Consider the following 13208-nt stretch of genomic DNA (forward strand, 5'->3'; position numbering starts at 1 on the left):
TGCTTTTGATAGTATGTAATCAAATCAAGTGAACTGCGACAATTCTAATATCAATTAATGAATTTTCAGTTCATTTTATTGCTTGTTATTGGTTGTATATTTGTTGGCATTTCAATCCAGTGATTCGGGATATTCTGTGAACATCTGACCCTCTGAAAGGGTGTGTACTGTGGACACACATGAAGTGGTCATGAAGAGCAACAGAAGAGGCAGCTTTCAGAAAGCAGAATGTCCATACCATTTGGGATCAAATCTTTTATGTCCAATGTTATGCTGCTGTTAATTTGAACCCCCTCTTCTAAAGTGACTCAGATAAATTTAATGTTTTTTCACCAAATTCTGATATTTAAGTCACAGTATAGTGTTGTATGTTTCTGCAGTAATTTCCTGAGGAATTGCTGGGAAGAACATTGAGGTTTGTCTTTGCCAAGCTTAAATTCTGGTTACATTACTTGAACCTTTATGAACATACAGTAAATATAGATGAATATAATCTGTTTACTATTCTCAATTTTGTCTTAAAAATCCAGACATAATCTATATTTTTATTAACCCTGTCTAAATGTGCAAGCTGGGAATCAGTCCAGAAGCAAGCAGAAGTCTGCTCTGTGTTTGTGCAGTTCCTGTGTAACAATAGAAATACTTAGTATACAAGCCAGTATAAAAAAAAATCCCAATATTTGGGGGAAGAAAAAAAAAACCAACCCAGAAATATCTAATAAAAATACTGTGTTCATGCAAACCTAGATAATGACCGTGGTACCAGACTTACTTTTGTCAGTAATATGAATACAAAAAGTACTTGTAAATGCATTTACCATTAGCCGGCATTTGTTCACTCTAAATTATGTAAGATTGGACTGCAGTGAAGAATATACATAATTTAAATACATACTTAAGCCCTTGTTTTAATGAATGGAAATGAACAAAAGCATGTGTAAGTACTTTATAGCATTCTGAAGCCTTAGTGGTGAATTTATGAAGCATAGGTGAATTTAAAATATAATGTTTCCTATTAGGATAATTTCTCTCATTTTACGAAATTAGTATTTGGATTTAAATTCACACAACATAGTTGCAATCTTTTGTTCACTTCTTTAGAATGATATGATTAAGTCTAAATTAGCACAACTAATGTAAATTATATCACCATCCTTTTTTAAAGTATTTTAAGGAGGACAGTTCATGCATTGCCTGTTCCCAGTCTGGACTTCTGTTGTGAAGTCCAAGTGGATTTCTCTATGTAAATAGAAGGGTGGTGTTCTGAAATCATGAAATACATATTGCTAGTGGTTAAAAGAATAATCACACTTTCCTGCTAGTTTTGGTTTTGGTTTCGGGGTTGGGTTTGGGTTTTTTTCATTATTTTTCTCAGAGATATAAGTAGTTTCTCTTGGATTGTTGTTGGACCTTAATCAAGTTTATTAGTAGTGGCTTTTGATTTTTCATTTCATATTGAGGTTTGGAGACATCAGTAGTTTGAGAACATTTGTTCTTCATATTTTATTCCCAGAGGCTGTTCTTATTTCACCAAATCTGTTACATTCCACTGTTAGTTTATGGGTTTGCATGTTCAGTAAGCTTCTAGTCGTGTTGCTGAAACCAGTGAGCTGGTGCAAGCTTCTCAATGTTCAAAATTTTATGTTGCTTTAGTGACAGAATTTTCCTCCTTTATTTTATAGTCTGTGTACTTGGCAACTAAGGTTAATCTCTGCTGATATCCCTATTCCACAGACATTGTAGCCTGCAGCTCCTTTCATATTCATCAAGGTTTATATTATAAAATGTTCTGGGCAAGCAATGCTTTTTTTTCCCCTTTGTTCTTTATAGGAATTTGCTTTTAAGCTTAATCATGTTATATGACTTTATTTTCCTATTGCATATCAGTATTGGTTTTGGTTTTCCTTAGTGACTTTCACTATATTTTTAATAATGCTCAATAGTTAATTTAAGTATATGAAGTCTGGTTTTCATTTTTCCTGAACTGTAAAATGCCAACATTAGGAGAATATTTTTTGCTTGTACATGAATGTTTTTATCGCTTGCAAGCACAATGTTGTTTCAGTTCAGTTTAATCCTTTTGTAGTTATGGCTGCCCAGCATATAATGCAGTAGTAAATGCAGAATTTGTTAGTAAATATTTATTAATGGTTCTTTATAAGATAACTTCTGAAGGTCACAATAAAACTAAGCCCACATATATGAGGACATGTAATGGCAGATGTGAGAAAGAATTATGTTTTCAGGAGCACGGTAACAATATCATAAAAATGTTGGTCTCATCCTCCCTCTCTGAACTGTGTGTTTTCCTTAGTTTGAAAGCTGCATAAAGCAAGATGAAAAAAAAAAGAAAGAAAAAATATCTGGGGTTTTGGGTTGGTTGATTTTGGGTTTTTTTAAACTCTTTTAAGAGAAGAAGGAATGAAAATTCTTAAATAAACCACCACCTGGTAGTTTGATAATGAAATCTGAAAGAAGTGGATGGAGAAAAGCAGGACAAGTTACAACTGTGCTTACTAAAACCTAACAGCAGAGATTGAATTGATATGAAGACTTTGCAGAAAAATATTTTTCCTAAGGATTCTGCAGCTTGACATTTAAGCTGAGGTTAAGAAGCTGTTGATAATGGCTCTCTGAGACAGCTACTTGGGCACAGAGCTCTTGGAATTTGTCAGGTCCATACCAAACTGGAACAGGCACAATTGGTTTAACTTCATGTGATCACTGCTCTTACTCTTTACCTTTTCCAGATATGTAGATTCTGGTTTTTGTGATTCTATTCTGTAAACTGCTTGATAGCAAATGTGAAGAATTATTCTTTCTCTTCCTTTTATTCTTTTGTTATTATTCTATAAGATTATTATACAGGTAAACAAACAAACCCAACATCAGAACCATTTTCAGCTTACTTTTAGGGCAGTTTACTTTTTTCCTTCTAAATCTGGAGCCTTTTAGATGAGGGCTCAGGAAAGTTGTAGCTCACTTCATGTCCATATTACTAATGTTACTTTTAACAGTTCTTTATGTAACTGTCTATAAAGTTAGGTATAGTTATGTGGGAAGAAAACAACCTCTTCTCATGACAGACTTCACCCTAGGGCAGACAAGACCTCCTAGATCTTGCGTGCATAAGTGCAGTAGGGCTTTTCTGACTGCAGTCACCTCAGTGTTAGCATTCTTCTTTAAATAATAAGACATGACTTGGTTTATTTCATTTTGGTTTCATATCTTCTGTTTTGGTCCCTTTTCTATCCCAGCCCATGTCCTTCTCAGTCTAGACAAAACTGTAGCTCTCCAAAATGTCGCCAGCCTATTCTGTGGATGCTAGCTCTTCTCCTTTTTCATCAATTTTCATTTTACTTACTCATATTTTGAATATGAATAGGTTGACGTCACTATTCTCAAAGAAATTTTTCTTCCTTTTTTTGTGCATATGCATGTGTTGTAGATTCCCATAGGTAAAGGGATTCATATCAATAAATAATTTGGTTAACATCCTCTGAGATCCATGTTCTATAATGATTTATGCCAAGGGAAGCTCTGTGTTTGCAAAATGCTAAGCCTGTAACTAAGCCTTGTAGGATTTTTCTTCAGATCTTCTTCTGGATGCTTGCAGAACTGAGTCTTGAATTTCCCATATACTAACTTTGCAGAAAAAAATGTAGTATGATTACTTCTCAAACACGTAAACATAAATGCTGTTACAAGTTTATGAAAACATGTTGCTGAAAAACCTGGGGTCACCAAAAGTTTGCACGTTAGCTGTCCTACAAAGTGTTCTGCGGGAAAGGGAAAGGTGTTGGGATCTTTTCAGTATTTAAATTGTAGTTTGTGTTTTACTTTATTACCCCCAAATAATCACATCAGCTTTGCAATCCTTTTTTTGCAGCACTTCCTGTAGTTCCTTTGTAGAGCAAAAGTAGTGCCGTAGAGATACCTGTAAACTGTAATATAATACAGTGTAAAGATTTATTTAAAAACTGTAAGGTAATAATTAACAAAGGAGTAAATTAGTCTTTGACATATACTGTAGAAGAGTGGGGGGTTTTGTGCTCTTCTGTTTGAAAATACATATGATTATCTCCTTTGAGAGTGCTTAAAAGTTATGTGAAATGTCCAGTCTTCTAGATGGGCACTGTAGATGTCACACTCTTGATTCAACTGTAAACATAAATTTAGTAGGAATATTAAGTTTCAATTGCATGCTAACATATCTGAAATATGGGTACCATGTTGTATAAGATGTTTCATAGCATTTTTGAATTTAACTAACAGTGTTTGGTTTTAAGCATCTTCAGGAAAGGCTTTGTGCACTTCTTTATACTATCAGCATGGAGCTATGCACAAAAAAAAATTGTTCGAATGTTAATTCTCATTAACCCTTTCAACTACCAGGTGTGTTTCTGTCGTATGTTGTACTTGATGTCTGTGTGCCATGGTGTTTTAATAGAAAAGCATTAACTGTGATATGAGAGTCCAGATTGCATGAACTTCTTTGTGTATACATACTAATGTGTAAGATACTCAAGTTACCTAAATATGTTAACAACTTACTGTAACTATATTTTGTGCTTGTTGCAACTTATGATTTTATTGGTAATCTTAATTTTGCAGTTCAAATAGTCACCTGATACAGTTTAAACTGCAGGAAAATATTGTTTTAATGACCTGGCTTATTAAATATATAATACATTTTTTTTATTCCATGCACCAATCCTCCAGTGTTTGGAAGAGACTGTTTTCAAGTGATTTGAGAAGACGTACTTTCTTACTTTGAAAAAATCCTGTTCTTATTGCAGCTGGCTTTAGAAGAAGCTTTCGCCTTAGCAGAAAAGATAAAAAAACAAACAAATCTATGTATGAGTGCAAGAAGAGTGATCAGTATGATACAGCAGACATCCCAACATATGAAGAAGTTGCAAAATATAGACGACAACCTAATGACAAATACAGGCTTGTAGTTTTGGTTGGTAAGTTGTTTTTCATCGTTTTTGACCTGATAAAACATAGGACTGCTGATTAGCACAATGGTTACCACGAAATTATGTAAATTGGAAGGAATCTTAAGTGGTCTCCTGGTCTAGCCTCTCATTCAGCAGGATTAGCACAACTCAAAGTAGCTGATGACAACAACTTTGGGAACCTGGCTGTCTCCTGTGTCTTCTTTTGTCTTGCCATCTCACACCTCAGTAAAGAGGTGGCCTCTATCCTCTCAACAGGAGTCAGAAGGGTTCCCCTGAAAACTTCTCCAAGCTAGACAAGCCCAGTTCCTTCAGCCTTTCCTGACAGATCATGTGCTTCAGCTACAAGTGCTCTTGGAGGCCCTCCACTGGCTTTGCTCCAGTTTATCAACATCTTTTCTGTAATGCAGGGCCAATCATGGACAGAGTATTCATCTCAGGATCTAACAAGTGATGATTACAAAGGAAGAATAATTTCCCTCTAGCTACAGGCTAGGCTCTTGCTGATACAGCTCAGTCTTCTGTTAGCCTTAATTGCTACCAGCAATCACTGTGGACTACTTCTTAGCTCACTGCCCATCTGAACCCACAAGTCCTTTTCATCTAGGCTGCTCCCCAGCCAGTCAGTCCACAGCATGTACTGCTGTGGGGCTTAGTCTATTCCAGATGCAGGACTTTGTGTTTGTCCTTGTCAAGTTTCACAAAGTTCTGCCAGCCCATGCCTGTAGCCTATCAAGATCCCTCTGAATGGAAGCCCTTGAGCAAGTCACTTCCATCACCTGTTTTGGCATCTGCAAACTTGACAAGGGCCCATTCTGTGTCTTCGTCCAAGTTATTATTATGATACAAATCAGAGTATGTCCCAGGGTAGATACCTGATGAATTCCACTTGTAATGAGTCACCTAGCAGAGTACAGACTAATAACCCATTCCCTTTGAACATGGTCATCCATCCAGTTTTTCTACCTATCTAGTAGTCAACCTCTCTAGACAGGATGTCCCAGCTTGCATATAAGGATGCTTTAGGAGATCATGTTTAAAGGCTTGTTAAACCAAAGGGGGAGATATTAAAATATAGCTACTATGGTTACTAGTCTGAGCCTGACAGTCAAGCTGTACTAAAACTCAAAAGAATTAGGTCAGTGTTCTGCTTTTAGAGATCGATCAATATATTTAAAAAGAACAGAATAAATACCTGTAGTCAGCAAAGACTGTGTATATATATATGTATATAAAGTGGAAAGAAACAAACCCGTCTACTGTGTTAGAATACATAGACAAATGAAGAGAAAGGTGGATAAGAGGTAGACTTCTGTAGGCCAAGAATGAGTGCAAACACAGCTGCAGAAGGCTCAATATGTCATCCTTAGCTTTCTGTCACTGCCATGGCTTCCCCACAGCATTTATTATCTAATCAAAATGCATTGCTTTAGTCTCCTAAAAATAGTGAAAGTATATTATCTTGAATCTTTCAGAGGTAACCATTAAAGTAACAATGAGATATATTTCATTGCTTATTGTTTCTTTTGCAGTAGCATATAGGCTGAGGCTTCATTAGTAAAGTTTCCTTCATACTGAAAGCAGCAGAGCAGAGAAATATGACCCTCTACCAGGCACTGTTACGAATTATTGAGTAGCTGTGTTTTTATATTGGCCATATCCAAGGGAACATTAAATTTAGTTTTTAATAAATAATTTTGTCACTCTCTAGCACTAAAATTCAGCCACCTACTAGTGTGATCACTGTGAGATTGTGGGCTATATACAACAAGTAATAACACGGTTGAGTTGATTTTACAGTTACATCAACAGAGTGCAGTGCAAAAGTGTGATAAGTAGACATTTTATAACAAATTGCATATGTCTGATCTAAGGCATACCTAGAGATTTCATTTGATTTTTGTTGTAATAAATCAAAAGAAGAAAGTGTGCTTTTTCAGTGACAAAAGCAATTCAGAAATTTATTGCAGACTTTGGTAATTCTAATGTTTTTCTCTGGATATTAAGAGCAGCTTAAGTCTGGCCAATACCATAAAAATGTCTTGTGCAAAATGTGGAAAAACTAGCAGAGCTAAGCAATACAGGTAGAGTAGAAGTGAACACATTTAAAAAGTTTTTTTGTGTGCCAGTAGCAGCATTCAATATAATCTGTCAAATATAATTTGGATATTAGTACCAGGAAACAAAGGGATGGATAATTAATGCATAGCTCTAATTGGGGACACTAAATACCTGTTCTGTTTTGCTAGGCCTAAATGTATAATTTACTGCTGGAAGTTTATTTAGGTTTTGTTTTGACCTTTTGTAGGAGGAAGGGGTTTGACAACTTTGGAACATAACTTTCTTTTGGCTTCGTTTTAAATCAGTCTAGTCCAATTTACAGAAAGCAAATTGCACACAGAGTAATTTTTAGCACCCTGCAGTGTGATGTACACTAGTCTCAAGTTCTGGTAGATGTATTAGTTTGTCACAGTTTTACCTTGTCTGCAAATGTAGGTTCATTAATAAAGTCGTGCTTATCCTTGGGGCTAAAATAACAGATTGTGTGAAGCAATAATGATATAGATGCTTCTGTCATGTTTTTAGTTTTTATAAATGTGATAAGTCTGCTAAAACCAAAATGATCTAATATCATGTCACCAGTTATTTTTTGGTAACTTACTGTTCCCAGGCTGCAAACAAATCGTTGAAGTCTTACTTCACAAATATTGCTTACACCATTGTTAAGCATGATACCTGGCAGCCATATCAGGCAAAGGCAGAATATTTTACCATGGAACCTATTATTTGGACAATAGAATTTTCATTGACATTAATGGGGGATGAGTCCTGCTCACGAAGGATTCTGCTTCAGTAATTGTGAGGGCCAAACTAGCACAGATTTTATTTCCAAAGAGTCAGAATGCATGTACCACATACTATAACTTTAGACAGTATAGTTTCAGCTATGATGTGTAAAGTCAGAGCTATCTGAAGGATAAAGCAAGGTCAGCAATAACAAACCATAGGTATCTTTTCCCCAGAATGCATGCAGCTGTCTGCTGCCTCTGAATTAGACTGGCAGTACTCGCTAAAAAGGTATTATCTCTAAGAAGAAAAGGAATCTGGGTCTGGAAAAGTTCTCTATTGTTATACTGCTTTACATTAAAAAAAAATCCTTCACTTCTGGTTTTATCATGAAGGAGCTATGTGAGGGCCAGGTCTGTCTCAGGGCAGGGGAGAATGAAACAGAAGTGGCTCCTAACTCTCCATGTTTCCTGACTTGCCTTTAACACATCTTCTGTAGTGGCTTATAGAGACTTAATAGATCTATAGCAGTAGTGCAGGAAAGTAGCCTCCCATGGCCATACTACTTCAGGTAAACTATCTGGACAATGAAGAAAGAGACCTACAATGGCCATCTTTGTTAAACCTTCCAGGTTGAAGGCATGGGTAGGTTAGCATGGCTCAGGAGTGAATGCATAGGATGTAACACATTGCCTAGCCTTGTGCATGAGAACATGAACATAAACTCACTGATCCTACTTCAGTGAACGACAAATCCCAGAAGTACATTCCCACTACTAGTTATAGTTTACTGTAATTCAAAAAACAATGAGGTTCTACTTTTCTCCATTGAGCTACAGTAGGACATGCATGTGCAGTGATTGCATTATAGTGATAAGTTGTACTAGTAATTGAGATGCAGAGCCTCTGTCAAGGCATGCTTTCTACTAGGTTTTTATGATCCCAGCAGGGATGTTATCACCTAATTCCCAAAATCTTTTCTGGAAGACTGCTTTTGGGTGTTTTTTTTTGTTTTGTTTTGTTTGGTTTTTTTTTGGGGGGGATTCCTTTTTTCTTTCAGATAAACTTCTAGGAGCTCAGTATGTGTGTATGAGTGAAGAATGGCTGGTTGGGTTAAATCCTCTGAGACCTGAACTTACACCAAGTAGTTTTTTCAATTTCTTTCAGACATGTCTGAATGATACAAAATGTAATGCAAGTTTTAATGATTGGTGGTTTAGTTCTGCAAACGTCCCTCAATAAGGGAAGGCAGGCACTACAGTCCTTCTGTGCAGGATTTGACCATTACTTAGCTTACATGGCTCAACATGCAACAGCAAGCAACATAAATATTCCTTGAAAAAAATAAACAAAATATTTCTAAAGCTACCACCCTAACACTAAATATTGCTGCCTGGGGTGATTTATAGTAAACCAAAACCATGCTACAGTCATGGATCCCTCATGCCTGGCATCTTACTATAGGAATCTGGATTGTCCTTTTCAATCCTGCTTTATTTTCTTCTTGAGTTCAAATTGCAGTAAGATTCACAATTATTAGAAACTGACATCTTTCTCTGCTGCATCAAAATGAATATTCAAAATAGAAGCATATATTACACTTGGGAGCTGTAGTATAAAGATCAGCATAATGGATGGTGTTGCTAATTAGGAATCAGCCTTCAGCATCCATATGCCACAGTTAGAACTGAAGAAGAAGACAGCACTGCAAAAGAATTTACACCTTTCAGTAGTTAAATTTAAAGAGGATTTGAAAACAGCAATCTGGAGTTGGAGACACAGTAGTTGTGAGGTTGTGTTCTGGAAACAGATTTGATCTAAGTTTCCAAAGCATCTGTTGCAGGAAGCAAAGCCTGGATTCTTTATATATAAATAGAGCTAAAAGCATATTGTTGATTTGACAGCATGTAGACTGAGGAAATAATATTTGTGTAGATTTGATGGGAAGCACTTTTTGCTTGAAAGGCATACAATGATTTTTAAAATTATAATTTCACTTGTTTCCTTCTGCCTTGCTCGGAAATCTTTAGAATTTTAATTATTTTTCCTATAATAATCCATATTTGCCTTATGTAGCTAAATTATTAAAAAAAGGTATTACTTTTTTTAAATAAGAACAGAAGTAATGCCATTATCTACATAACACATTACTTTCCTGTGCAGACATGCACCAGTAGAGGCTGCTGTACACCATATTAAATAAACATTTATACATACTGATAGATTAATTTACAGGCAGGTCAGAGATGAAACTTGAAATGTAGTTGTGTAAACATATAAAAACTATAAATGCAGAAACTTTAAGATTTCACAGAGAGACCATAGTCTGGGAGTAGCAGTAAAGTAGCAAGCATTTGCTTTTCATCATCATGTGTTTCCAGCTTCAGACAGGGCAGATGGATAGTAATTTTTACAAATAGGCACCTGAAGGTACTGAAGCATCAGTCTTTGCTTTTTGACTCTCACTAGTAATTAACCAATACATCACCACTTCATTACAATGTTTATTAAGTTTTTTTATTTCTAATGTTTAAAATGCCTCTGTTAAGAAGCACTGCAAGTGTAAACATGCCACTTTTACTAGAAGAGCAAGAGCTTTCCTTAGAACCACATGTATTATCCTTTTATTGTTTGGGATGTGGTTCCAATGACTCACTCTCCTCTGCATTCTGTTCTTGACCTGGCTCTACAGAAATGTAGCAACTGCACTGTCAGAGACACATGAGCATGAAGAGCTGAGCTATCTTCACAAACACATCACAGCCCCTCCACAAAAGGGGCCAGGCAGGCTGGAACCCTGCATGAAGGGCACCTGGGGGCAGGCAGCATTTGCCCATGGAGCCTTTGAGACCTCACAGGACAGAGTGCTCTCCTTAGACCTAAAGCATAACAGGCAAATGAGTAAGGATTAGGAATGACCTAAAAGCCAAACGGAGCATCTGATCAGTAGCTTCTAGGACAACAGTACTCAAATAGAGGTGGAGGAGAGGGGTCAAAAATATTCCATGCAGTCTTTGTTTCTTCCTGCCATCCTCTTTCCAAGAGTGGTCTCTCTTTGGCAGCTGTGTGAGGAAGGAAACATTTGCTTTGGATCAGTTCAGACAGCAGGCAGGAGACAAGCATATTTTAAAAGAAAATCAACAAGAAAAAAAGAAACCCAAACATCCCAAATGGGTTGTGACCTGGGGAGTGTTGTCCCTTCCTTTCTCCCGCTGTGCAATGCCACCCTCACATAGTCAAAAAGTGGATGGTTGTCAAAAGGAGAGTTACAGCCAGACAGAGGCCAGGCGGTATTCCAGCCTGCAGCAAGGTCTGGAACGTGCTCCCAGGCCTATGGGGAGAAGGTGGGAGCGTTGTCTTCAGGGGAGTCTGGTGCAGACGGGGGATGCAGCAGCTGGAGGGAAGTGAGGAAAAGGCTGTGCTGACACACGGGGTGCAGAGGCTTTAGAGGGACTTTGCACATGCCAGCTGAGGTCCTCTAGTCTGTGAGTTGGGGATATTCTGGCAAAGTGAATAGCCCAACCGGTTTTTGTACTGGAAGGCTGCAGGTCAGGGTGCCGGGGTCTCTAGTAGTGCTGAGGATGAAGATGAGTGCACACTGAAGGTAGCTGCTGTAGAAAAGAAAGTTAGCTTTGCTGTCAACTTTTTCAGACTTTTCCTCAGTAATAAGTCGGAGCAGAGCAACTGCCAAATACATCACCTGAAATTTGTCAGCGCTGTATGTTCTAGCAGAGGCTTGAACCATGGGCGTTTCCAAATGACTGATTAAAAAGCCAGTATATATAATAGCTATATGCTACATAGTCTTAGCTGAGAGAGGACATATACCTGACTATGAGAGAGAACTGGCTGCTGGGAAACAGCATTTCTTTCTTTCAGGTCCTGTAGGGGTTGGGCTGAATGAACTTAAACGGAAATTGCTGATCAGCGACACCCAGCATTACGGGGTAACAGTGCCACGTAAGTAAAAATACACTTCTCCTAATGTGAAACTCTCATTGTTATCCTTTATCATTGCATTACCTTGAGGCACTTTCAAATTTGGGTCTCTAAATGCATGCTTGGCATGCAGATTACTTTTCTAATTTTTGAAAGTGCTGCTGCAGTTGTATTTTAAATAGCATTGATTAAACTGATAGGACATTTTGGCTCAGAGACATTGCAGGAGACCTTTAGTACAAGTTTAACGTGATTGATGTCAGTGAGGTTTAGTAAATGAAACTCAGCTGAAGAACACCATGGATTTGGCTGTAAAAAAAAATGAAATGTACTCTGTTACCAGTGCTTGCTTTCAGCAAAATGGCCTTTATGTATTAGACAGGTTGAAAATGAAGACTGATGATAAACATTTTGATCCTGCAAATAAATTAATTAAATCCCTTTGATTAGCTTTAGGAAAGTTGATTTGGGGGTTTATTTTTCCTCTTTCTCCTTATCTAAGTAGCATGATTTTTATAACATTGGATAACATTGTGCTATATTAACTTCTGTAGCACTTTACTGGGTTTTCTTTAGTGTGAGGGACTTGACAGTTCCAGACTTCTGTTCCTTGGATTGCTTTCTACTCGTACTTGTACTTGTGCTTCCTATATGGGATCTTTGAAAAATGCAACATTCTGAATTTGAGAGATACTGTCACAGGTTTTATTCAAGTATAGGTTTTCTATACGGTGTATATATATGAATGAATTTGAACACATATTGTATATATATGAATGACAAATTAATACATTTGGGTTTTGGAAGTCATTTCTTTTGCACATATTTGCTTCAGCTGGGTATTGAAAACAACAACAAAAAAAAGCCAGATGTTCCCAAATATTTAACACATTGGAGCATATGCAGTTATTTGCCCAAAATTATTTCTCAAAAAAGTGCCAGAATTCATCGAGCTGCCTCTCTCTTTTCTCTTCCAAATTTGTGGTTCTAGTTTAAAACAATCACATAAAGAAATCCCTCTCCCTGAAATTCAGTAAGTCAGGACTTGCAGAGAGAACTGGGGTTTTTGTCTTGGAAATGTTCCTCTTTGTGTCAGCCTAATGAGAACTTGATATCAAATGGCTTTTCAAACTGTTACTGCAAGCAAGTTGTGTATGTTCATATGCAAGGAAGAATACATAATGCTGTAACATACAACCTATATTAAATAGGACTTTTGAATGGGTTTGTTAACTATAGGCAGCAGCCCCATAAGTATGTTTCATTTATAAGCAAAATCTTTATACCTGGTACTTCAAGGAAAGTGAGAAGTGCAAATACCACAAAGCTATTGAAAGAAAAAGGCATATAATTTTGACACCAGAAAAAGAAAAGCACTAAGCCATAAAATTCACCCCCCATTTTTTTACTGTCATGTTTCACATACCACAGCTACAAGTGTTGTTAATGGATGTAATATTTTATAAATCAGGTTGGTGAGCTTTGTTTCCCTTTATGGTCTTGTATGCTAATACGCTTAAC

At 36.9% G+C, this 13208-nt stretch overlaps 1 protein-coding gene across 2 annotated transcripts in view; it reads left to right on the top strand.

Moving 5' to 3' along the window:
* Positions 1-13208, top strand: part of MPP7 (MAGUK p55 scaffold protein 7) — a 155855-nt gene that overhangs the window by 134139 nt on the left and 8508 nt on the right. For both annotated transcript variants that reach the window (XM_034061036.1, XM_034061039.1), the window contains 2 exons: positions 4800-4970; positions 11628-11708. In XM_034061036.1, the coding sequence (XP_033916927.1) occupies positions 4800-4970; positions 11628-11708 (252 nt within the window). The remainder of the gene's footprint in view (positions 1-4799; positions 4971-11627; positions 11709-13208) is intronic.

The sequence above is a fragment of the Melopsittacus undulatus genome, chromosome 1 (genome assembly GCF_012275295.1).
Source record: "Melopsittacus undulatus isolate bMelUnd1 chromosome 1, bMelUnd1.mat.Z, whole genome shotgun sequence".
Taxonomy (NCBI): Eukaryota; Metazoa; Chordata; class Aves; order Psittaciformes; family Psittaculidae; genus Melopsittacus; species Melopsittacus undulatus.